Below are 25,189 nucleotides of genomic sequence, written 5' to 3'. Positions count from 1 at the left end.
AGCAGCTGTGGTTTTCACCCCTCCTCCCTGGTCCACACAACGTGGGCAGAGACCTTAGCTCAGTGCCAGAAACAGCGGGATGTTAGGAACACCTGGGCAGATTGACTGAAGGCAGTTTCCTGACTCCCCACCCTCCCCCAACCCCACTCCCGCTTCCCAGGGCACTGATTCCACAGGTCTGAGTGGGCCCTAGAAACCTGCATTTTTAAGCAAGATTCTCATGCATTTTGAGAGAGCCCAGCCTACAGCAGACCCCAGTGAAAGGACAACCAAGGAGCTCTGTCATGGACATCTGGCCACAGTCCTCTGAGCATGAGCTAGTTCTCAAACCCAGGTGGAGGGAAGCAGACACTGGAGGCAATGCTTGACCCCGCACAAAGAATTGGGGGTTCCAGACCCTGTGGGCTCTTTGCATAGATGCTATCCCAGGAGTTCCCTTGGGTTGAAAGTTAGATGTTAGTGCCAGGCACACGGTGGGGTCTTGCCAGATACTTACTGACTTAAACTCATGAGAAACCCTGGAGTGCCACGAACGGAGGCACACCTGTGTCCCCTCGGCGGGCCCAGGGCCCAGGACAGCAGTCCTGTCCCTAAGAGCTGAAGCTCTCATCAGTGAATGGAACCTGTGAGGCCTGGAAGGTTATGCTCCCTGCCTGTGCCTGCAGGATTTGGAGTCACTGGGGAAGCAAAGACAGGACAGAAGGGCCGAGAGAAGACTTCCCTGCCCATTTTGCTTGTCCCTTTGGTTAGGAGTTGCTGGCACGGGGAGCAGGCAGGGTGGGTCCCCTTAAGTCTGCCACTCCTGCCAGAATGCCTTCTGAGCGCCTCCCAGGAGAGCCGCAGTGGGTATCAGAGGCAAGGCCCATTGGAGATTGAGGCTTACTTCTTCCTGCTGTGCTGGGGGGATCCAGGCTTGTTTTGCAAATGAGCTTTTCTCCCTCTGGTTAAATGTTATTTAGCTGAATTGGCCCCCAAGTAGGAGAGCTAAAAGAGCAATACTCCTTTTGATTTCCTGTCTCTCCCTGGCTACTTGCCACTTAAGGCTGCTTGGGTGCCATGCACCCCAGTGCTGGTACAAAATTCCCAGCTCCGCCTTAACCATCCTCTCATGCAGTGAGCTTTGACGGGGTGTGCACCTGTGTAGGTGCTGGGCACACAGCAGCCGCCCCCCCCCCACGTCCCATGCCTGGCTGCCCACCCCCCACCTGACACATTCCTGCTCACACTGGGGGATGGTTTTGTTAAAGTTAGAATTCATTGCCAACATTGAAACCTCCAGATTTTCAGCTTCCCTTTGAAAATCGAAGGTCTGGGGGCCACGTTATAAGGAGCTGAGAGGCAGCTACCCCTTTCAATGGCGCCTGGCTCCCTTGTGGGCGCCACCACCAGGCACATGGAGGAGGCATCTGAGCCCAGGGTCTCGCAAGAAGCAAGATGGGAACCGTCTGGAATCCTACTTGGTCCCCTGCCCCCATTGCCAGTGGCCCGGACGGTAGCTCAGGCGGGTGCTCACTCCTGCCCTCTCTGCCCCAAGCCAGGCCTGGGAGGAAAAGAGAGTGGCTCCTGCATATGGGTAACTGCGGACGCCTCTCCTCTCCCAGCTAAATTGCACCTCGACATCACTAGACAATCAGAGAGCTCAGGCTTGTTCACGCTCTCGCTTTTACCACCACGTGAAGAAGTCCCAGCCTCAGTACCAATGCCACTTAGCAAGTCCAGAGGAGATTCTGAGAGCCTTGGAATGGCTCAGCAGTGCCACCTCCCTGGCCCTGTTAGTGGGGCCGGCTCAGAAACACTCAGCCAAGGCCAATTTTTATGTCACGGAGCCCTTAGGAGATTGCCTGTGACGCCCAGTGTGGCAGCGCAGGGAACACCAACCCCAATGTGGCCTGAATTTCCTGCAGTCAGAGCTGTAATGGCCCCGGACTGGGACGTGCCTTTCCCTGCCCCTCTCCACGGACGTCCCAGGTCTGTCCCACCTGTGTTACACCCTTAGGCCCCCGGCCTTCTCCTCAGCACGTGTACCTTGGAACAAGCCTGTGCCTCCTGGTAGAAGATGGAAAGGGGGGATCCTGAGGCCCCACATCCCCAGACATGCAGACCCAGGAATTGCAAGCTCATTCAGGACACGCCACATATGTCCCCACACGCACGCACCATCCTGTCCCCACTCAGCCTCTGAACTCCTCGAAATGAGATTTCTGAAAATGTTGTCCTCAGGTCCAGTAGGGGAATGAGAGTTGAGGGTGAGATGGGGAAATTGAATAGTATGTGGGTGTCTGGATATGAGAAGTTAAATCTAATGAAAATGTTATCCAGTTGAACCAAGAAACCAGAAGCAGGGCCTTTATTCCTGTCAACAAGAATACAGTGAAAATTAAACCAACTCGGCTGCCATTTCCCACTGACCTTGTTGCCATGGAGACAGCCCTCTAGTGTCAACAACTCGGAGAAATCCAATTGGGCTCATTCACTCATTGAGATGCACGTGGCACTGCCCCACTCCCGCCAGTCTCTGTCATGTGGTTCCTAACTAGGGTGTTCACACATCCAGGGCTGCCTGGGCATGTCCCATTTGATAACTGCCCATCCAAAAGATCACAGCACCCCCGGACAGCAAGTTAAACGGTCACTCTTTTTACGGGTCTTGACTTGAGTGTTAAGTACACGGCAGGAGAACTGGATGAGCCCAGGCTGATGGGAGCGAGGAGGACCCCGCCCCCACCCGCCCCCAGGCCTCTATTGGGGGCAGAGAAGCCCAAATGTCATTTCAGCAGGTAGTGCCTGTGCTGTTACTTCAGTGAACAAACTCCAGCTGACGTGCCCTGTCATCCTTCTAGAAGTCACTGTCCCACAGAGCAAAGGGGGGCATGCAGCTAGCTCTCACTGGTCCCTGGGGCCGCTGTGGGGTAAGGGGCTTTCCGGGGTTCTTTCTGACTCCTTGTCCAATTCCTTTCCAAAGTGTTCCAAGCTTGATGTTTCAGAGCAGAAAGTCCTCTCCATCAGGGCCTTGACCCTGGCCTGCCTCAGATGTCCTATGCACACCATCGAATCGGAATCCTGGCTGTGGGGCCCACTTACCTGTATGTCTTTAAAGTCCCTTGGGGAATAATGATATGTAGTCAGATGAACCAGAGAGAGGCACCCATTTTACAGGTGAGGAATCTGAGGCCAAGAGGAGTCAGATCTTCCCAAGATCGCAGGCATGTGAGGCCAGCATGGTCCGGCCAGCCTATCTCCCACAGGCACTTAGCGTTTCTGGATTCCAGCCCCTTGGCTTCCGCTGACAACCAAGAGGGGGCTGCCCCAAGCCCCCAATTTGTGACTCAGTGGATCCCCGCCCCAGCTCCACCACATCCCCAGTGACTAGAAGTCCAGACAGGAGCCCCTGTCTCAGAGCCAAATGCTGCCCCCACAAATCCCACCTTCTCTGGGAGGAGTTTTTCTTCGGGTCCCCTGTCTTTTATAGAAATGTCCCCTAAATGCACCCCAGTCTCTGCGATGAACGCAGTCAGGCCTCCGGGAACCCCAGCAGCCCGAGACTTCCAGCCACTGAGACTTCCTCCTGGCACAGGCTTCCCTCCCTCTCTTGCTGGCTCCGTATGTTTCAGGGACAGGGCCACACAGATTCCGCCTCTCACTTCCTGCCCTGCACCCTGGAGGGCCCTACCAGTTTCCTCTGCCCTGGTCTGGGTGAGCCTGCCAGCTCAGTGGCCGCATACTCTGGCCTGGCTGCTGGGGCGTCCCAGCCCTAGTGAGGCAGATCACAGGGAAGGAGCCAGGGGCTTTACAGCTTCTGCCCACCCCGTCCCCAGCCCAGCCGCCTTTCTGAGATAGAGGCACCCTCCGTGACAGAGAGGCAGGAGACAGCAGGGTGGGCAGTGGGCTGGGGGCACAGCACCTGGCCCTGCCCAGGTTTCTGTGTTACCTACACACTCACCAGCCCCCCTGGAATCCGGGCTGTCTGTCTAGGAAGTGAAGTGAGTCTGCGTTCAAGTGGAAGGGATCTCGGCCTCCTGACAGGGCAGCTATCCCTTCTCCAGACACTCATTAACCACCCAGCTATTCCTGGGTCCCTGGGGGATGGAGGCTGGGGGACCCTCAGAGGTGATTGCTCAGTGGAAATAGGCTGCCTCTGCAACCCCTCCCGGCTCCCACTTCTCTGCTGCATGACCTTTAGGCAAGTTACACAACTTTCTGAGTTTTGGTTCTTGTACTCATATTGTTTGGTTCTTGTATACAACTGTTGAGAGATTAGAGATGCAATCTCTGTACGGGGGTCTCAAACTCAAGCTGGCATTGAAGCCCCTGGGGGGCCTGTTAGGACACAGATCTGAGCTCCATCCCCAGAGTTTCTGATTCAGCCGGTCTGGGTGGGGCCCGAGAATGTACATTTCTAACACCATCCGAGGTGATTCTGCTGCTGGGACCACACGTCAGAACACCGCCCAGTGCCCTGTTCACACTACTGGCTCGCTAGGGGGCAGATATTGTGCTGTTTATTTCTTTTCGTAATGGAGTCAACATGGAAAGAACCCAGCACAGTGCTTGGCACGTAGTACAAGTTCCATGAATACTGTTTTATTATTATTGTTATTATTATTATCATTGAGAGTTGAGCTCTGCTTGCAGCTCCCTGGGGGAAATAGTGAACTGAAGAAACAAAAGACAACACTGCTGGGGTGTGATGGACAGAGGAAGGTCACCCACTCATTCCCGCAACCAGCCTTCACTGAGGCCCTGCTGTGTGCCGGGCATCGTTCTAAGCACAGGGAGAGCAGTGAACAGCTCCATACGGTCCCATCCTCATGGTTCAGACTCTGGCTCCAGTGGGGACAAGAGCTAGAGTAGCCAGGAAGGCTTCGGGGGACAGGGAGGGCGGGTAAGGCCTGGAGCTTGAGCTGGGCTGTTCTGGAAGGGTGAGATTTAAAGTGGCAGAGGAGGGGGGCCTTCCGGAACGTCCCCGATCTCAGGGCCCCTTGAATGTGCACACATGAACACCCCAAGTGTGCAGTGACAGGGCAGGGTGGGTCTCCCCTAGGGGTGTGTAGGGCTCCAGCCAGGGAGCCTGGAGAGGAACTCCACAGACTGGGAGGCTTATATTAATTAATGTCCTCATAGCAATTAATTTCCTCACAGTTCTGGAGGCTGGAAGTCCAAGAGCAAAGTGTCAGCAAGGTCGGTTTCTGGTGAGGCCTCTCTCCCTGGCTTGCTGATGGCCAACTTCCGGCTGGATCCTCACGTGGCCTTTGTCCTGTGTGTGCACATTCCCGGCGTCTCTTCCTCTTCTCACAAGGACATGAGACCTGTTGAATTAGGACCTTTGCGACCTCATTTAACCTTAACCACCTCCTGAAAGACCCTGGCTCCACAGACAGTCATATTGGGGTTAGAGCTTCAACCTAAGAAGGGTGACAGGGGCACAGTTCTGCCCTTGCTGGGGGTGATGGGGGAGCTTGACCTGGGCTCAGGCCCCGCCGGCCTCGCCGAAGCTCCCACCACCACCACACGCCTCCAAGGCTGGGATGGAGCAGCCACAACCCAAGAGGCCCTTGGCTGGCAGCCAGCCCCAGGTGGGGGTCACTCCACACCTCCCCCCAGCCCTCTCCTCCAGATCTCAATTACTCTCTCCCGGCGGTTGGCTGCCTCTTGGGTAAATTGTTCATCAGAAGATGCTCTCCAAAGCATGGCCACATGCTGTTGTCATTGATTTCATTTTGATTATTCATATTAGTGCAGATGCTGCTGCCTAGCCATGGGTGGTAATTAGGGTAAGCGCTGGGTCTGGGCCAAGTCAGAGTCGGCGTGGGCCGGTGGGGTCTGTGAAGCTGCCCTGGCCGTAGCCCTCTCGCCGGGCATGCTGCTGCAGCCCAGCCAGAGCCAATGCTGACCCCCAGCATGTGTGTCCCAGGGCAGAAGAGAGACTGCTGGGGAAGACACAGGGCACCCCACAGCACTGTACTTTCCCTCCTGGCCACTCCTGTCCTGTGCAGGCCTATGAGAGAGTTGGCTTGGCCTATGCACTCCCTGCTCCTCCCTTCCTGAGCATGGGGTCCCCCTTCAACACCCGAACAGCCCAGGGACCACCGCCAGCTCATGCATGGGGACGCTGAAGAGAGGCTCCTAGGTTGGGGTTTGGCAGAGCTGGGCTGGAGACGTCCTCTGGGTGAGGCGGCTATCTGTGGCCTAGAAATGTGGCACCTGGTGCCCTCCACCAAGATTCAGTGAGCGGAGGGGACCCATGTGACCCAGAGCCACCGAGAGATGATTTTTCTGGGAATTCCCTTTTCTCCCGCTGCACCCCTGACCCCCCCCCCCCCCCCAGGCCATGACCTTCTGTTTAATCTTGTGTACTTTTAGTGCAGTTTCCCTTTTGCTGCTTTTAGGAAGGGGGAGGGGCGGGCCAAGGGGCAGCCCGTGTGTGTTTATTAACCTTCCTTTCACAGAGCGCTCTTTTCCCTATAGAAATCTCCTTTCCCGCTGATTCATTACGTGGCGGGAAGCAGAGCGTGACATGTTAAAAGCCGTCTTGATAGTATTTGATATTCCGTACTAACAACTCACCACCTCCAAGGAGGGGGCTTCTCTCCCCCCACCAGAGGGGGAGGGAGGCAATCTGCATATTGGATGTGCCAAGACAGTAGGTAATTTGCATTAAGCATCCAGAAATTCTCTGCTTGCAATCTGTCACCCTTCACTGGGTTTTCATTTTATAACCTTCACAACAGAAGGAGAGCAAGAGCAGAAAGAATGCAGTAGCCTCACCCCCCTGGGGGCTGCAGGAGAAGCCTGGTCTGAGCAGTTGTCAGCGCAGAGAGGGGCCCTGCTCAGAAATGCCAGAAGACTCCAGCAGAGGCATCTGCCACTCAGGGATGCGCTAGCCCCCCACCCCAAGGCCCAAGACCTTTGCGAGGGGTGTGGCCATGCAGCCAGAAGCCAGACAGCTAAGTTCAGGCTCGGTGGGGGTTTTCCTGAGAACATCTCGTCTGGTTTTGCGTGGAGCATGTCTGCTGAAAGTTCCCCAGCAGTAGACACCCCGGTGATGAGCTCAGGGGAGTGATTCTGCTCCCAGATTTGCAGCACCTGCGGAGTTTAGGCTCAGGACAGAGCTGTCTTCACCATCCTGACTGCATGTGAGGAACTCCTGGGGAGCTGTAAAAAACAAACAAAAAGGCCTGGCAGCTGCCCAGGCCAAGTCCATCAGAATCTCCAGGCTGGGGCTGGGGCTGGGGCTGGGGCTGGGGCTGGGCCTGGGCCAGATGCTGGGAGAGGCCATCTGCATGTGCAGCAGGGCAAGAGGAGGGGGTCCTCGAGTCTGTGCTCTGCCCCGCCCCCCAGCCTCTGTTTTCTCATCTGTAAAATGAGTCTGGAAAATGTCCTCAGCCAAGAGGACCCCCAGGCCTGTGGACAGGCCGGTGGACCCTGGCCCTCACTCCTGCCTCTGCTAGGCCCCTTCTGCCATTCCATATTGGATTTCCAGATGAACATTTATTTGCGAAAAGGGCTCCATAGCTGGGATGAGGTTTGCAAACCCGTGACCTTCCAGCTGCCCGGGACTAGGAGGGCCTGAATCAGCAGAGGTACAGGCCTCCTGGGGCTGCCAGAGAATTGCCCGAGGGGCCCCAAGGCAGAGGCTGCCCACCTGGGGAAAGTTGGGCTGTGAACCCACCACCACCCCATGCACGTGCCCATCCATAGTGCTCTGAACACGCACACGACCTCAAATCCAGAATGCAGACAGCTCAGCTAGCTCGGGGACAGAAGCCATCAGCACCACCCCACCCCCTCCATGACCCATCGGAATCCAAGACCCAGTGGGATCAGGACCATGGGCCCCGGTGCTGGAGGAGGTGCTGGAGGCAGAGCCCCGAGGACCTCTGGGAGCCTTGTCAGCGTGGAGAGCAGGCTGAGGACTGTGAGCAAACACCTGGGCAGGAAAGCAGCGCTGGCAAGAGACTCCCAGTGATCACAACCCTCACACCTGGGCTTCTCTTTGACGAATCACTGCAGTGGTACATAAAGGTGCTGACAAGCGTCAGAGGCAGGAGGTGGACCCCACGGAGCTCTCCCCCACCGGCCCCGTGTTCCACGGCTGAGCCATCTGTGGATTTCACAGCAAGAATCCCGTTCCCATAGCATCAGCGAAGCCACAGGGCAAGGCCAGCATTGTGGGCTGTGTCACCACCATCGGTCACCATCAGCTCCATGAATGGTTGTGGCAACGGCAACTCTTTGTTGGGTACACAGGAAGTGTCAGGGAGGTAAACCGCGTTTCCTCCTGGCCGCCCTGTGAGCCAGGTACTATTATATTCCCATTTTACCCAGTTTCTGGATGAGGAAATGGGCTCAGAAAGGCTTAGTGACTTGCCCAAACTCACACAGCAAGTAAAGATCTGGATCAGACCCAGATCCTGCCTGCTGTGTTCAGTGTCCTTGCAGGTCTCACAGACAAGAGCAAGTGATGCGAGTTGTGACAGTTGTGACCTGGGGTCCAGGTGAGAGAATCTCAGGCAAAGGGAAAGGAATGGTTCTCCCTAGCGTGACCCTGTACCTGGCTCCTCCTCCCAGACCACCTGCTCCCACCGTCCCCCCTCCTCAGCAGCCTGGGTCCCTCCTGGAGCTCCGGGTACCGGCTCCACCCACTAGAGCTATGGATTCACTGCCTCTGGAACCCGGTCCCACCAGAGCCACCAGAGAGAGCGAGGCTGTGCCATGTGCCCGATGTGCCAGCCCAGGCTCAGCCCCCTCTCGGTCTGCTCTAGCTGAGAAAGGCGAGTAGAGAGAGCGGGGATGAAACTCAGTCACACAGTCAGCAGGGCAAGTCAGTTTATTTTAGACTTCCAGCCCCATCCTGCCAGGCAGGTAGAAAGCCCACCCTCAGCCATTTGGGGCTCCCCACCCCAATACCAGGGACAACGGAGGTTGTCCAGGGGTCGAGGAGAGTTGAGCCAAAACCCCAGCACAGCCACCCAGGTGGCCGGTCACTGGGCACCCACTTCCCATGCCATGTGGGCCCTTTAGTCCCATCCCCTTCTCCCCAGGCCTAGCCTGTAACCCCTTGAGGCCAAGAAGCCTGGTGGAAGCAGGAAGCTGAAGCCCTCCTCCCGGGGGCTGGGCACCCTCCCCGGTCCACTGGGAGCCGCCCGCGCGTTGGTCTCCACGACCTGCGGTCCAGGATGGTCCCTCACCATCTCCTGTCCTTCCCAGTCCTCGCTCCCTTTCTCCTCCACTCCAGGGGCCATTGAAGAGCCACTCTGGTACACTTGGACTTTGGGAATTGAGAGCAAGTCTCTAGCCGCATCCCAGGGAAGGGAGCAGAGGAGGAGCAGAGCTCCCAGGGGAGTGAGGCCTGGTGGGGCAGCCTGGCCCCCTCCTCCCTCCTCACGCACATCAGTTTGTCCCCAGAGCCAGCCTCCCAGCAGAGAGGGGCTTTGCTGGGGGTGGGCCTAGGCCCCGCCCCGCCCGGCCCTCCCCCTGCCTGGCACAGCCTCTGACCCCCTGCCTCTCCCCCCAGTCCACGGCATCAAGTGGACCTGCAGCAACGGGAACAGCAGTTCAGGCTTCTCCGTGGAGCAGCTGGTACAGCAGATCCTGGACAGCCACCAGACCAAGCCACAGCCACGGACCCACAACTGCCTCTGCACCGGCGGCTTGGGTGAGCGGGGGCCCCGGGTGGGCAGGCAGGCGCCACAGGGCTCAGGGGGCTCTGCCAGGCAGTGGGCAAGGCTCTCCTCAGGGGTCGTCGTGATGTCCAATGAGGGGAAGGGATCAGCCAAGCAGACTCACCCTGGTCCTGCCCCACCCTGCAGGCAGGACAGCCACGTGGGGCAGGAGAGAGCAGTTTCCAGGGAGGCAGCTCCATCTAGGAATAGAGGCTGCAAAGTGGGGGGTGCATGGGGTTGGGGCTCCTGGCCTCCGTCCACCCACCTCAGAGCCCTCCAGTCCCCACAATCTGGGGCAGCATCAGCAGCAGGACTGGGTCAATGCGGGTTTTTCCAGCTCAGTCCTGAGTCAGTGGGACCACTCCAGCTGAACCTCTTTCTTTAACCTCCGTCTCCTCCAAAAACATGAAGTATCCCACCCTCTCCATCCCCAATGTGTTTCTGATAATGCTATTTGCTCTTGAAATGTGCTTTCTTTGCTCTCTTCGCTGCCTTAATTAGACATGCCCATTATAGGGTCACGTCACTTTTCTGTAACATCTTCCTGCATTTAGGAATCTTGGTAGCAAGACTGTAACAGGTTCAGGGGGAGAATGCACCCATTTATCAAAACCAAGTGACCCTTATCAGATTAAATGAAAATAATGACCAACAGGGAGTGAAAAGGGAAAGAAAAGCCACCTAGCCGCTGGTGGGAGGCCTTGGGGGATGAGCCCGAGTGAGACTTGCCAGAGCTCAGAATCGCCTCTCGCCTGAGGCTTTCTTCTTCTCTGTCACTGAACTGGGGGTTTTAGAAGGGTTTTCTTCCACAAAGAGCTTAGGACAGGTCCAACTAATGAAACAGGATGGTGGCCCCCAACACCTTCCTGCCTCTGGAGCAAAGTCTAGAACTCTCTTTGGTCCTGGAGCCTGAGAGCTAATCCAGAGAGTGCCTTGCTCTCTACCCCCACCCCCCACCCCCAGGGCCCTGTCCCAGAGGTGGCTCCCTGCCCAACTGCCTGGAGGACAGGGGCTTCCTGAAATTCTGCATGGCCTGAACAGGCCTGGAAAGTATCAGGGAAGGTGAGACGGACCCTGCCATCATCCCAAGGGCTGAGCCATCCTGGCCAGCAAGAGCCTTTCCAATGAATGGTGTCTGCCTCTGAAGGTGGAAAGGGCTTTCCGGGAGGATGACAATCTCTCCAACTTCTTTCTCCTTCTGTACCTCCTGTGTCCTGGTATTACTGTGTGAAAAGCCAGTCAAGGGAAAAGGCCCCTGGTCTGGAGGATGGTGACATAGGGCACGTGAAAGCCCCAGGGCTGGGGGCCAGTGGGCCCCAGACCCTGGTGTCTATTACACACCAGCCCCAGGGGGTCAGTGTTCTGCCTGGGCTCCCGCGTAGGGCTTGCCAGGCCCTAGCTGCCCAGAGACAGGGTCCATGCAGCCCCGGCTCTGACTCTCTTTTTGTGTGCGTGTGCGTGCGTGCGTGTGCGTGTGCGTGTGCACGTGTGTTCTGATCGCAGGAGCAGGCAGCAGCGTGCACCACAAGTGTAACAGTGCCAAACACCGTATCATCTCGCCGAAGGTGGAGCCGCGGTCGGGGGGCTACGGGGGCCAGTCGGAGGTGCAGCACAATGACGTATCGGAGGGCAAGCACGAGCATGGCCACAGCAAGGGCTCCAGCCGCGAGAAGAGGAACGGCAAGGTGGCCAAGCCCGTGCTGCTGCACCAGAACAGCACCGAGGTCTCCTCCACCAACCAGGTGGAGGTCCCCGACACCACGCAGAGCTCCCCCGTGTCCATCAGCAGCGGGCTCAACAGCGACCCGGACATGGTGGACAGCCCTGTGGTCACAGGCGTGTCCAGCATGGCGGTGGCCTCCGTGATGGGGAGCTTGTCCCAGAGCGCCACGGTCTTCATGTCTGAGGTCACCAACGAGGCTGTGTACACCATGTCCCCCACCGCCGGGCCCAACCACCACCTCCTGTCGCCCGATGCCTCTCAGGGCCTCGTCCTGGCCGTGAGCTCCGACGGCCACAAGTTCGCCTTCCCCACCACGGGCAGCTCAGAAAGCCTGTCCATGCTGCCCACCAACGTGTCCGAAGAGCTGGTCCTCTCCACCACCCTCGACGGTGGCCGGAAGATTCCAGAAACCACCATGAACTTTGACCCCGACTGTTTCCTCAATAACCCAAAGCAGGGCCAGACGTACGGGGGCGGAGGCCTGAAAGCCGAGATGGTCAGTACCAACGTCCGGCACTCGCCGCCAGTGGAGCGCGGCTTCAGCTTCACCACCGTCCTCACCAAGGAGATTAAGACCGAGGACACCTCCTTCGAGCAGCAGATGGCCAAAGAAGCGTACTCCTCCTCCGCCGCGGCCGCGGCCTCCAGCTCCCTCACCCTGACCGCCGGCTCCGGCCTCCTGCCTTCCGGCGGCGGCCTGAGCCCCAGCACCACCCTGGAGCAGATGGACTTCAGTGCCATCGATTCCAACAAGGACTACACGTCCAGCTTCAGCCAGACGGGCCACAGCCCCCACGTCCACCAGACCCCTTCCCCGAGCTTCTTTCTGCAGGACGCCAGCAAGCCCCTCCCCATCGAGCAGAGCGCTCACAGCAGCCTGAGTGACTCTGGGGGCACCTTCGTGATGCCCACGGTGAAGACAGAGGCCTCTTCGCAAACCAGCTCCTGCAGCGGCCACGTGGAGACGCGGATAGAGTCCACGTCCTCCCTCCACCTCATGCAGTTCCAAGCCAATTTCCAGGCCATGGCGGCGGAAGGGGAGGTCACCATGGAGACGTCGCAGGTGGCCGAAGGGGGCGAGGGCCTGATCAAGTCTGGGGAGCTGCAGGCCTGTAGCTCGGAGCACTACCTGCAGCCCGAGACCCCTGGGGTGATCCGCAGCGCCGGCGGCGTCCCCATCCTCCCTGGCAACGTGGTGCAGGGACTGTACCCTGTGGCCCAGCCCGGCCTGGGCAACGCCTCCAACATGGAGCTCAGCCTGGACCACTTTGACATCTCCTTCAGCAACCAGTTCTCCGACCTGATCAATGACTTCATCTCGGTGGAAGGGGGCAGTGGCACCATCTACGGCCACCAGCTGGTGTCCGGGGACAGCGCAGCGCTCTCGCAGTCAGAAGATGGGGCGCGCGCCCCCTTTGCCCAGGCGGAGATGTGCATCCCCTGTTGCAGCCCCCAGCAGGGGGCGCTGCAGCTGAGTGGTGCGGAGGGCGGGGCCAGCACCATGGCCTACATGCACGTCGCCGAGGTGGTGTCTGCCTCGGCCCAGGGCACCCTGGGGATGCTGCAGCAGAGCGGACGGGTGTTCATGGTGACCGACTACTCCCCGGAGTGGTCCTACCCCGAGGTAAGCGGCCACTGCCATCACCTCCCCACCTGCCACTCCTGATCACCTGCCCATGCGCATGCGCAGCTAAGGAGTGCTCATTTGTGGCTCTCTGGACCATACTGACCAAGTTGTCCCCTCCTTCTGTCCCCAGGGCACCTGAAAGACCTCCACCTCTCTGAGCAGTGGTTCTCGGTCTTCCCCGAGCAAGTAGCTTTAAAGTCAAGGGTCTCCTCAGAGGCCAGGTGGCACTCCCAGCTCTGACCAGAGCTGTCCGCTGTCACCTGGCTTACATGTTAAGATTCCACCTATGTTTGCCTTGCTTTTGGTGGGTCGGGGTTGGGGGAGGCTCCTAAGACTGCTGAAAGAAATAACATTTGAAAATCGCCACCATAGATCATTCATATCCATCGCGCTTGATTTGCTTCACTAAACAAAACGAATTCCCATCAAATCGAGAGGGAGGGTACAGCTTCTGAGTAGCCATCCTGAGATTTCTTGGTAAATCCAGCCTCTGCGAAATCAAAGCCATGTCATGTGACCCAGGACCTCCCATCTGTGCCCCTTACCTGCTGTCTCAGTTCAGAGGGCTGAGATCTGACCTTGAGAATCACTGCTCCAGAGCCCAGGACTGCAAGAGGACCCAGGCTTGCCACGGTGGCACAAGTGTTTAAGGAAGGAACCTGTGCTTGTTCTCTGACGCAGAATGGTGTAGGAAGGAGACAGAGTGTCCTGAGCTTCTCCTGTTGCACATGGGGTCACGCTCCCTGACTCCTCCCCGCCCGCCTGCCAGGTGCTCGGGACCCAGAACGGCACTGTGTTCCTTTCCACGTCCTCCTCCGTGGCCGTGGAAAGAGGCCACTCACTGGCGGACCGTGTACAAGCTTGGAGGCGTCCCTAGACAGTGGGCCTCAGTGTCATCGTCTTGACCGGGAGGGTCAGCCCTGCTCTGCCTCCTTCCTTTATGGCAAAGCTAAGATCAAATCTGTATACATACGAATGTCCCCAGCTCTCAGACATCACATCAGCCCAGCAAGTGGCCCAGCATTCAGACAGGAGTATCCTGGGAGTATGGCAGGTGTCTAGACAGCAGGTGCCCATAGGCTGTGTGCACAGTGTGTTTGCACAAGTCCTTGGCTGTGCAGAGGCAGCTGCCCTGTGTGGCGAGGAGCGTAGAGCCAGGGCCGGACAGTCTGGATTCAGCTCCTGGCTCCACACTTCCCAGCCCGTGACCTTGGGCAGGGATCTGCCTTTCCTGTCTCCCCCTTGGTGGGTGTGTGAGGACTGAGTAAAGTGCTCCAGCAGCACTCCAGAAGATTCTGAGCAGTTTCCTTTTGGTGTGGCTCAATGTGACCCCCTCAGCGACCCTGAGCTCAGTGGCATCCTCCTAGAGACCACCGTGTTTTCCTGGGGTGAAAGGTCAGCTCCACCCAGCAACTTGCCCCCATGGGGTAAGAAAGCAATTCAGGGGTGGGGGGACAGCCTGGGACTGGGGTGCAGTGAGGTCAGCGTTGGGAGTCAGAGTTGTGTTTAGACCCAGAGACCTGGCTCTCTGGGCCTCAGTTTCCTTACCTGTAAATGGCTGAGAGGCGTAGCCTCAAGCCCTCCCAGTCCTAAGACTGGGGAGATTTGGTCCTCGGACACTTTGAGGGTCCCTGGAGCCTGAGTCCTTTGGGAGCTGGAGGGCGGGTGTGCAGGTCTCTGGGTCAGTCTGGGCCTGCACTCCGGCCTCCTTGGGCCCACAGGCACTGGCGATGGACCCTTAGCAGGCCTGGCCCTCCCTGTTCTGTCCTGAGTACCAGCTCACAGATCCCTAAGTTATACCTCGGAGAAAGTCAGTTCATCAGCTCACCACGCGAGGGCGGCAGGGGAACGGGAAAGGGATGATGGTCCAGGCGGCTGGCAGAGGGAGCATCCAGCCCTGGTTTTCCAGAAGCCCTCGGTGATGCCTGCTGCCGGGAAACAAAAGCAGCTCAAATTCAATTTGACTTGGAAAATGCACAGACGTCACCCAGCGGGGCCCTTTGGGGCCAATGTGACCATCTGGTGAGACTTCTGCAGAGGCCCCAGGGGTTTCTTCAGTACCATCCTCTCCCACCCGGGCCACTGCCCCCAGTCCTGCAGTAGGGCCACCCCCTCCTGGGTTCCCCTGCAGGAGACAGCACCTCCTGTCCTGACCCTTCCCTCCCCTCACAGCTGGCATGCTCGCCCTCTCCGTCTCTCCACCGACAGGCCTGCTTGGTGACTGCCAGGAGCACGGTGGGAGCCAGGTTCTGTCAGACTCAGGGAGGGCTCTGCTGTGAGACACAGGCCCAGGGACACTCACTGGTCTGGAAATACGGGGTCAGCTCAACAGTCACTCAGCGCCCCCACCCAGCTCTAAAATTTAATAGTGCCCAGGCACCCATTTTGCAGGAATGCTAAGACCAGGGCCACCTTGCTGTCTCCCCCTCCCACAGGCTGCTCCCACTTCTCCTGTGCTCTGTTCACCTCTTCACTTCCAGCTGCAGCTGGTCACCAACACACACACACACACACACACACACGCACGCGCGCGTGCGCTGGAGGTGCCCCTGGCCCCCAGGATCTGCCATAGGTGCATAGGAAATCTGGGTCCTTTATCTCAAGGACTCCCAGGGCACAGAGACCTCAGATGGCATTTCTTGCTCAGTCCCCTCCCCCACACGCATCTGCGTCATCTCCCTCCACTGACAGACACTCCAGCTGCACCAGGCAGAGGAGGCCGCAATGAGGGCCTTCAGGTGCCTGCGTCACAATTCAGCACAGCAAGGAGAACGTTGCCATAGAAACCATCCCCTGAACTGATGGATGCCCAGCCCATCCTGTGGCGGTTTCCATGGAGAAGGTCCTGCTGTTCTCCAGTAATTTCGGAGTTCTTTGTTCCTCACAGCAGCCCTGGCTTTGTGCTAGCAGCTGTTGACTGGGGCTATTTCTTTCCTTTTTTTGTCACATGGTAACTGTCTGTGACCTTTTGAAGTCACTGCTCTTCCACTTCCCGGGATCCAGGGAGGACTGTGCCCTGAGCAGACCTCTGGTGCGCCCAGGCCTCCCAAAGTCAGGTTCTGCCTGGGCCATGGGGCAGGCCCCCACCCCCAGTCTGTGGGCTACTCAGACAGAGTGTCAGATCTCCCTACAGAGCCATATATCAGAAGCAAGGAATGTTAAGGCCAGAAGACCCCCTAGAAATCAAATGCCCCCCAGAGAGGCTGGTCCATGTGCCTGAGGACACCAGGCTACTGAGGGGCAGGGCCAGGCCCCCTGCTTTTGGCTCCTGGTCCTATGCTCTCTCCACTGTCCTCCAAACTTTGGTTGCCTGGCTGTAAAATGACTTCTCCAAAGCCAGCCCAGCCCAGAGGAAGGCCCATTCAAGAGCATGGTGGAAAGCCTTCCAGCCTGGGACAGCCCCTCCCGTGGCAGAACCCTCCCTCCTGGGCTGGGCTATACGGGGAGCCACCTCCACCTCAACCCTCTAAACACCCCTGGGCCAGGTCTGGCTTCCAGGAACATTGTGGGAGCCTCGGGAACAAGCCCATGTGGAGGGTAGGGGTCCCTCTAGGGCAGGGGTGGGCCAGTGCTAAGAGGGCACCGGTGAATGGGTGACTGAGGGGAAGAGAGCATCTCGCTGGCATGGAGCAGCAGTGGGAGAGCTGGGATATGGCCTCCAGTGGCCTGGAGAGATGAGGGAAAGAGGGCCTCCCCCGCAACTCACCCAAGGCTCACCCCCTCCACTTCCAGCCTCCAGTCCGCATGCATCTCAGCCTTCTCCAGCCCGAACACTAGGTGGCGCTCTCCACCCTGTCCTGCGCAGCTCCTGGCCCCCTGGTCAGAAAGGTGGATGGATGGAGCCTGGTGGTGGTCCCACCAAAGGGGAGCCAGAGAGGCCAGCACCCCCGCCCTCTGCACCACCAGGGCATGCCTCCCCCACTCAGGAACTGGGCCCTCCCCTGGGCTGTCTGAGCGGTGTCTGGTACCTACAACTCATCGTCCACTTTGGACACGATGGAGTGCAAGGCGGTGCTATTAACCACTAGGCAGGGACAGTGGCCGTAAAGCAGGACTGACCAGGACACTGGGACATAAGCTACCAGGCTCACTCGGTGGCATGCCCTGGCAGGTTCCAGCAGGAGGTCAGGGAGTGGCCCAGCCTCTCCTGTGCTCTCCTGCTCCTGGTACCTCTGGGGTCCTTCGAGGAGGAGCTGAGCAAGGTCATTGGAACCCTCCTCCCGCATCCCCCTTTCCCAGCCCACCCCTCCCCCCCAGCCAGGCTGCCTGCGCATCAATGCCGGGGTATGCTGTGCGTGTGCAGCGAGGGGGCCCTCACGGCTAGCACGGAGACAGCAGCCGTTGCTCAGACCCACCCTTTACCCAAGCCCCAGCTCTAAGCCCCTCTCCAGCCAGGGCAATCTCTGAGCCCCTCCAGTTCACCCCTCCGTCTCCATTCTTCTGTGTCTGCCATCTTTCTCATCACCTTCTTCATCCATCTCTCCCTTCTTTGCCCCCTCCCCTGGCTCGCTCCACCATAAGCTGAGAATCCTGGGTCCCTTCTCATTTAGCCACCAAAACTACCAGTCCCTGCGGTGACACTAGGGTGGTTAGGCCTCTTTTCAAAACTCGAAGCTTCCTCAATCGTCCATAAGCACATGACAGAGAAAGCCCTCTCCATCTCCTCCACTTCCTTTCAGGGGTTCCACCTGCCCAGTTCTCAGGCGCATCAGGGGCTGAAAAGGCTTCAAAAACTCTGTTCTGCCTTTTGCCTGGAACCAAAAGTCATGCAGGAGGACGTGCCCCCACCCCCCCACCCTGTGCTGGATGCCAGCTGGGGAAGGCCATAATCACCTGGGAATCCCCAAGGGGTGAGGGCAGAAAGGCTGGGGGCCCCTCTTTCCACTGCAATCCCGAAACAGTGGTTCTCAAAGTTCATGCACGTGATAGGGGAGGAGCAGACCCCCATCTGAGCAGTGAAGCTTCGGAGTCCCCAGCTGCCCCTCTGGCTGACACTGTGTCTGCTGTCTGTTCCCTCCAGGGAGGAGTGAAGGTTCTCATCACAGGCCCGTGGCAAGAAGCCAGCAATAACTACAGCTGCCTGTTCGACCAGATCTCAGTGCCTGCGTCCTTGATTCAGCCCGGAGTGCTGCGATGCTACTGCCCAGGTGAGAAAGCCTGGGGCCCGGGAGCACTGGATGGAGTGGCCTGGGCTGACCCTGGGCACGTCGTGGCGTGGAACTGGGCCTCGATTTCCTCAGCCGTGGAGAAGCGGGGCCCAGATGGCCTATTATAATGTCACCTGTTCTGGCTCATGGAACCCACGTCAGATAGGGGCACAGCTCACTAGGCTGGGAGTCTGAGTGACGAGGGGATGATTTAGAGAGTCAATAAGCCAGGTTCACACCCCCAAGACTGGCCACAGCAGGAAGCTCTAACAACCACCCTCGGACCGAAGGATCACCTGAGCTGGTGAGAGGTGGGCGAGTTGAGGGGCGACAGGAGCTGCATCTGGGGTTAGAGGCCACCTGTGCAGCAAGGCAGACCTCTCTGCTCCTGCCCAGGCCTCCCACCGCCCAAGCCAACCAGAAGCCACAAAAACGAGAGCCCAGGCCCTGCGGTGCCCCTGGGGCACAGAGCAAGCAGGTCAGAGAGGGATGGAGACAGCCTGGCAGGTGGCGGGGGCAGGGGTATCAAACTAAGAATAATTTGCAGAAACACCTTTGAGAATTTGATGAAGCCGTCTCCCCAGCGCCCAGGAGAACGCATGTGCACAGAATTTGCTTCTGGGTTCAGGGGCAGGAGCCCCTGTGTCCTGTCCCTGTAGCTCTGATCCTTCCCCCGCCCCCATGGTTTCATCATCATATGCTTAAGTCGTCCTTGACCTCTGGCCATTGCTACCTCCCCAGTGGCCTCTCGGCTCCATACAGGCAGAGTCTCCCCAGGGCTCACAAAGTGCCTGGTGCGTCACAGGAAAGAAAGCGTGTTTGTGAAGGAATCTGTTTCTAGAGCTCACGCTTTCTGTTCGCTGGGCTGGTGCTAGGGAGACCCCTTGGCTGGCCCCTTGCACGCACCATTAGCCCCAGGGACGGCCCGCCCAGTTTGCCCAGGCAATGAACGGAGAGGCAGACAGGGAGGTGGGCTGGCAAGGGCGGCGGGCCCCACCCCATGTTATCTGAAGCCAGCGGCCTACAAAGGAGAGAGAGCTTGCTCTGTGGAGGGCTGGGGATGGGGAAGAGAAGTGGGGGCAGGGGTCCCCAGGAGCAGAGCTGGCTGGTGCCAGGTGCCAGGTTCCGCCTGCGGTAGTCCCCTTGGAGCCTTCTGCCACCCCAGTTGTCTGACTCCCTTCATCATTCCCCCAGCCTGGGCTCCTGAGCTCACAGGGAACATTCTTCCTTCTCTCTCCATTCTCCCGTGCAGCCCACCAGAGCAGAATGTTCTAGAGCTGGGCTCACACGCACAGCCCCACTTGAACCCAGCATCTCCTTCACCACAAACATCCCAGGGAGCCAGGGCTCATGCCCATGGCAGCCTCCCCTGCTGGCTCTGCCCATCCCCGCTCCCCCTCCCCCTTCCCGGCTGCCTGGCTGGCTCCAGAGGACCCATTCAGCCCCCTTTACTCCTGGCAGCCCTGCTGGGCCTGGAGCACAGCCATCCTGGATGCCAGCTGGGCTGGGTCAGCCTATCACAGCCGGGGGCTATGTGCGACTAATGCAGCCCCCCACCCCCCAGCCATGCTGGCCCGGAAGGGGGAAAGGGCGGCATGTCCACTTATCACCTGCTGCTGGAACAGGACTTGCCTGTCCTATAAATAGATGCCACTTCCTATACCTGGTTCTTGCCTGGCTGAGAACCCAGACCTTGCCCGTCCTAAGTTATCTGACCCTCAAAAAAAAAAGACTGGCCTTTGTGTGCCCTCTGGATGATGTCCCAGGCCAGACCTGGCAAATCCTGGGGGCTGGGTCAGTACGCTGCAGTCCAGCCCAGATCAGCCAGTTCTTGGGCCTCAGTGTCTACAACTTTTAATGGTTGCCCTGAAATGGTTGAAAGAGAACATGAACCCTGCCAGATGGGTGAGAGCACAAAACGAGGGACGGGCCCCAATCTCAGATCACCTGGCTCGCATGCCCAATTCATGAGGGCACTCCACGAGTGAGGCCTGCACTCTTTCTTGCCCAGGGATGTGGGGGTGAGGGTGAGGGTGGGGAGAGGGTGTTAGGGATATTCAGGTCTCAGCAGGCAGCTCTCCAGGTCCCAGAACATGTCTGGGTCCCTGGAGCTGGCAGGCAGACTGCCCAGGCCACCGTCATCCAGGCTCTTCTAACAGATTGCATCTCAGACCAAGGGACGAGGGACGAGAAGCCACAGCCTCAAGGCAGACTGAGAGCTGGGGCTGTGTTCCTAGAGCACTGTTCTGTCCTGTAGCTGACCACACAGAGGGGGGTCCCCTGGGACATCTCTGTTTTGAGGCCCAAATAGAGACAGGTCACTCTGTAAGGCAGCTCTGGATGCATGCATGCATGCATTCATTCATTCATTTCTCCATTCATCAAATAGCTTGCTAGGTACTGGGTAGGTGCCTGGAATGGAGCGTCTCCAGGGCAGGTGAGTGACCACACACTTGGAGATCTGCCTGGGATGCTGTCAGAGCTCTGAACGTCTGGACTTGGCTGGAGATCCCTGCCCAGGGAGGTGCCACAGGAGGTCCTGTGGGACCTGTACCCACCATGAAGCCAGTTGGGTCAGCTTGTGGTCTGGAACTGAGGGGCCACATAAGGGTGGAAAGCACAGGAGAAAAAGCCCACTGGTCACGCTTGGGCTGTGACTTCCCGAAGACCTGCTCCAGGGATGATGGCATAAAACAGACACCTGGGGTCCATAGAGGCCACAGGCCAGCGAGCTGGTTTTCCCATGGGAAGTGAGGTCTACCTGAGACGTCCTCAGAGGGAAACGGAGCTTTACTCTGCCCTGGGGAGCAGCTGACTTGGACAGCTTCCTCGCTCGCGTCTGTGAGCTTCTAAACAGCAAGAGCCTAAACAGTAACACAATCCTCGTGTGCGTCCTCCCTGGAAATCAGTCCTGGGATGCCCTGGGCACTGGTAGCTGCTGTTCCAGAAAAGCAGGACAGAGCCCTGATGTCCACCAGGGGCCCTCGGTCCGTCTCTGTGGGCCACAGCCCCCAAGGCGACCTAACCCCAAAACTAAAGTAGGTCTCCGTCACGGCCAGGCTTCCCTCTTGCTGACAGTGAGACCATCCCATTCGTTCATTCAACCAACACGGTCTTCCCCGAGCCTGTGTGGGGGCCAGAGCAGCTAGTGAGTCCCTCTCGGGCCTGCCTTCCCAAAGCTTACTGTCCGGGCATTGGAGGGAGGCCCAAGCTTCATGCCAGCACCCCGACTTGGCACCAGGGGGCCCAAAGTAGCAGGCACAGCCCTTGCTCTCATCAGGGAGGCAGAAGAACTTCTAAAAATACATGGAAGGCTGTGCTAAGTGAGTCAGGACAAGCTCATAGGAAAAGGTGAAACAGAAATAAGCACGAAGGAGTCTGAAGCGGATGCTGTCCGTGAACCCCCCTAGGATGAGTGGGACGGGGGAGAAATCAGCCAGCCGTGGGGCGAGGTGGGAGACCATGCATTCATTCATTCATTCATGCATTCATTCATTCATTCATTCATTCATTCATTCATTCAGCAAATCTGCACTGAGCTCCCGGTCCCTGCCCTCACCATAGAGCAGAGGAGCAAAGAGGCAATTTCAATACGCGGTGTGGAGCGATCACAGGACGCCCGGCGGTGTCGGGGTCCAGAGAAGGTCCCCATGCGCAGTACTACCTTTGGGCCTGGAGGAATGAGCACGCACGGGCTGGGAGTGCCCAGTGACAGGCACTGGGATGGGCCCTCGGTTGGTGCACCAGGCTGCAGGGTGCCCATCCCCGGACTGACCTCGCTTTCTTTTGCTTTCAGCCCATGACACTGGTCTTGTGACCCTACAAGTTGCCTTCAACAACCAGATCATCTCCAACTCAGTGGTGTTTGAGTACAAAGCTCGGGCCCTGCCCACGCTCCCTTCCTCCCAGCATGACTGGCTGTCACTGGACGGTAAGAGCAGCATTCGGGTCACCTTGCCAGACTCTGGGAGAGGGACACTTGGGGACCTCGTGCCCAAAGTGTGAAAAAGGAGGGAGCATCCGGGGTTCTTTGTTCCTGATCAGAGCAGGCAGGGAGGGGCGCGAGTCTCCGCCACAGGAGGACTGACTGGGTCCCTGTTCTTAATCTCAGGGTCTTCCTGGGACAGAATGAAGTATGGGGTTTGGGCCAGCAGCTGACACTCCTGCCAGGGCGCCTGCGTGGCCAGACAAGCCCCCGAGTTGCTAAGAGGCCCTTCTCTCAACTGGCCCCAAGCAGCAGAGTGCAAACATCCTCTGCTGCCCCCCAGGGCTGTTTCCAGGGTGCCCTTGAAGGTCCTGGCAGCCATCACCAAGCCCCAAGCCTCTCAGAGACAGAAGGAATGAGGGAAGCTGGGGGAGGCAGCTCAGGCCGGACTTCTGGCAGGTTCCAAGGCCTGGACCAAAAGGTTGTGTGTGGACTGTATCTGCCTCTTGGGGATAAAGAACCAAACCTTCTCGTGGAAGCCCTCAAAAACTTGTCACCCCCTGCTTCTAGGCTGGTTTCACTGTAGCCTCTGCCCCATAAAGCATCTGAAATAAGCCCAGGATTATGATCATGGCTGAGGGGGAAGGGCTAGGGAGCCTGAATAGCCTCCAAGGGAGGAGGCAGGACCAGCTGGCCAAGGACAGGGCTCCGTGCGCTGCTGGCCTTGGCCTTTCCATGGGGTTGGTGAGTGTTGGCTGCTCCCCCTGGGGCAGCAGAGGCTCTGCACAGACAAGCTGCCAAAGATGGGCGGGGACGCGAAGGTCAGAGGCTGCCTTCTGGGCCTGGACGTGCCCAGGAGAAGCCCCAGAGTTGGTCTGGGGGGCTGAGCGGATGGTCTGTTCTCAGCACCGGAACAGAGTGGAAGGGAGGGCTGCGTACAACCTCAGTACCAGGGCAGCCTACAGAGGTGCCAGTCTGTGGGTGCCTCACTGGAGACCTCACCAGCCTGAGGGATTGGGTCTTGGCTAAGCTGACCTTGGGCTCTCTGCAGGGGTCAGTTCCTAAGTACCCTCTACCCACAGCACCCTTTGCCTTCCTGCCTCTTGGACTCCCCTAGCTGGTGAAGGGTTTCTGGGCTTGGCTGCATGCCCTGAGCAGCTTTCGTGGGCCACCCCGTGTGCAAAGCTCGGCCCAGCCCCAGCCCAGCCCCAGCTCCAGCTCCAGCAGTGACAGGGTGCCTGGCAGCTGCCCTGGCCACTGAACCTTGTGAGTTCCCAGAGGTGGCTTTGGGTCAGCAGGCATCTGCACCCTGGCAGTGGCTGCCTGGGAGCACCAGGCTGGCCTTGGCAGTGACTCTGGCCAAGGCTGGAGCCAGCCAGAGCTGTGAGGATGACCTGCAGGATGTAACAGAGAAGGGCAGGGAGACCAGGGGCTCCCCGTCAGGAAATCCGGTTTCAGTTTTGCAGAACAAATGGGAAACACAGCGGGGACTCTGCAGAGCCCTGGCTGTCCCTGAGTGACCAGGTCACCTCACCAGGGTGGACTGAAGGATGTGGGGACCAGTGTAGGACCTGCCTGGGAGATAGAGCCCTTCAGAGAGCCAGTTCTCAGCCAGGCAGTTCGTTGGAGTACAGGCAACATCAGTGGCCCCCTGGAAGCCCGGAGAGCAAGCTGTACCAGGAGGCTGCCAGCAGGGGAAGGTGCTGTGATGGAGACCATGGGGAAGGGTGGCCACCTTCACTGCTTCATGACAACATAGCCCAGAGCCCTCAGCCGTGCCAGACCCCTTGGGCAGTGGGCCTGCTGCCCAGCTGGACACCTGCTCCCACAGCCCCCTCCTTGGGGACTTGGAGCTTTGTCCTCTGGTCAGCCTCCCCCAGCCCCTGGCAGAATACACAGGAGAAGTGGCAGGAGTCAGGGAGGGGACACAGCAGGACCACTGTCCTCCAGAGAGCCATTTGGCCCCTGAAGGAACGGGTGCTTCCCTTTCCCTTTGGTCTTGGGCAGGTGTCCTTTAAGTGATGGGAGGGGAAGGTTGGTCAGAGCAGAGGAACCGTGAGACCCCACCCTGCAGGGGGAGAGGAGTGAAACCTCCATCTCATGCTTTTCCCCCTGATTGAATACAAGTGACTTATCCACCCAAGGATCATTTCCCAGACTTTTACCGGCCTCATAAATAATAACAGTGGGGGGAGGGCGGCGCAGAACGGCAGCGCAGCACCAGGGGCATAATCTGCCTGGTACAAAAGGGACAGCTGGGACAGCCCGAGGGTGGAGGTCCCTCCGCCTCTGGCCAACCCGGTGGCCTGGCAGTGAACTTTGCGCTGGGGAGGGTGCTGCAGTGGCCCTGCTGTCAGAAGCCTTCCTCTCCTCTCCCCTCCCAGCTCTGCGGCGCCTTTCCTCAACTCCTCCCGCCCCCACGGTTGCTGGGCAAATTTTCCATTAGAGCGGCTGGGAGGTGGAGATGCGCGTGCCACGGCGAGCGGAGGGAGCGGTGGTGGAAAGGGGTGGGGGCGAGGGACTGCAGCGCCGAGCAAACTGGGGCGCTGCGGCCAGGAGGAGGCGTGCACACACACACACACACACACACACACACACACACGCACACGCACACGCATGCACACACGCATGCACGCACGCCCACCAGGCGCAGCTGCAATGCAGGAGCCTTCGCAGTCGGACCCGCTGGCAGCTGCGCCCGCGCCCGCCCGCCGGGACTGCGGCACCGCCCCGCGCTGGAAGGGCCTGCCTTCCGCAGCCCCGGGGATAAGCAGTGACGTGCAGAGCCGTGCGTGCGCTCTTGTCCCGGCGGCTGACGCCGGCTGTGAGCGGTTCTGGTTTTCTCCATCGGTCACTCTGCTCTCGATCCTAGGGGCGCTCTTTGAGCCCCTCCCCCACCCCCAGAGGTGGAGAAATGTTTTGGGAAGAGAATTTCTTCCTTCATTTGATTTTTAAAATTGGCTTTGTTTGCCAGACTAAGGGCTGGGTGGAAGGCGCGGAGCGCACTGAATCCGGTGGCGTGCACAGCAACCATGACGCAGCCTGTCTCGGGGAACAGCCTTTGTCTGAGCAGCCGGCTCCGTGGGGGCATTGGCCCTGGGTCAC

The 25,189-nt window shown here is 58.7% G+C and overlaps 1 protein-coding gene across 22 annotated transcripts in view; it reads left to right on the top strand.

The window, feature by feature from the left end:
- CAMTA1 (calmodulin binding transcription activator 1) overlaps window positions 1-25,189 on the top strand; it is an 813,322-nt gene that overhangs the window by 716,880 nt on the left and 71,253 nt on the right. For 20 of the 22 annotated variants that reach the window (XM_074334131.1, XM_074334135.1, XM_074334133.1 and 17 more), the window contains 4 exons: window positions 9,515-9,655; window positions 11,166-13,009; window positions 18,033-18,159; window positions 21,956-22,090. In XM_074334131.1, coding sequence (XP_074190232.1) covers window positions 9,515-9,655; window positions 11,166-13,009; window positions 18,033-18,159; window positions 21,956-22,090 — 2,247 coding nt within the window. Of the gene's footprint in view, window positions 1-9,514; window positions 9,656-11,165; window positions 13,010-18,032; window positions 18,160-21,955; window positions 22,091-25,189 lie in introns of those variants that run through there. The other 2 variants (XM_074334149.1, XM_074334148.1) reach the window with 1 other exon arrangement.

The sequence above is a fragment of the Rhinolophus sinicus genome, linkage group LG06, assembly GCF_036562045.2.
Source record: "Rhinolophus sinicus isolate RSC01 linkage group LG06, ASM3656204v1, whole genome shotgun sequence".
Lineage (NCBI taxonomy): Eukaryota > Metazoa > Chordata > Mammalia > Chiroptera > Rhinolophidae > Rhinolophus > Rhinolophus sinicus.
This window is presented reverse-complemented; position numbering and strand designations above follow the sequence as displayed.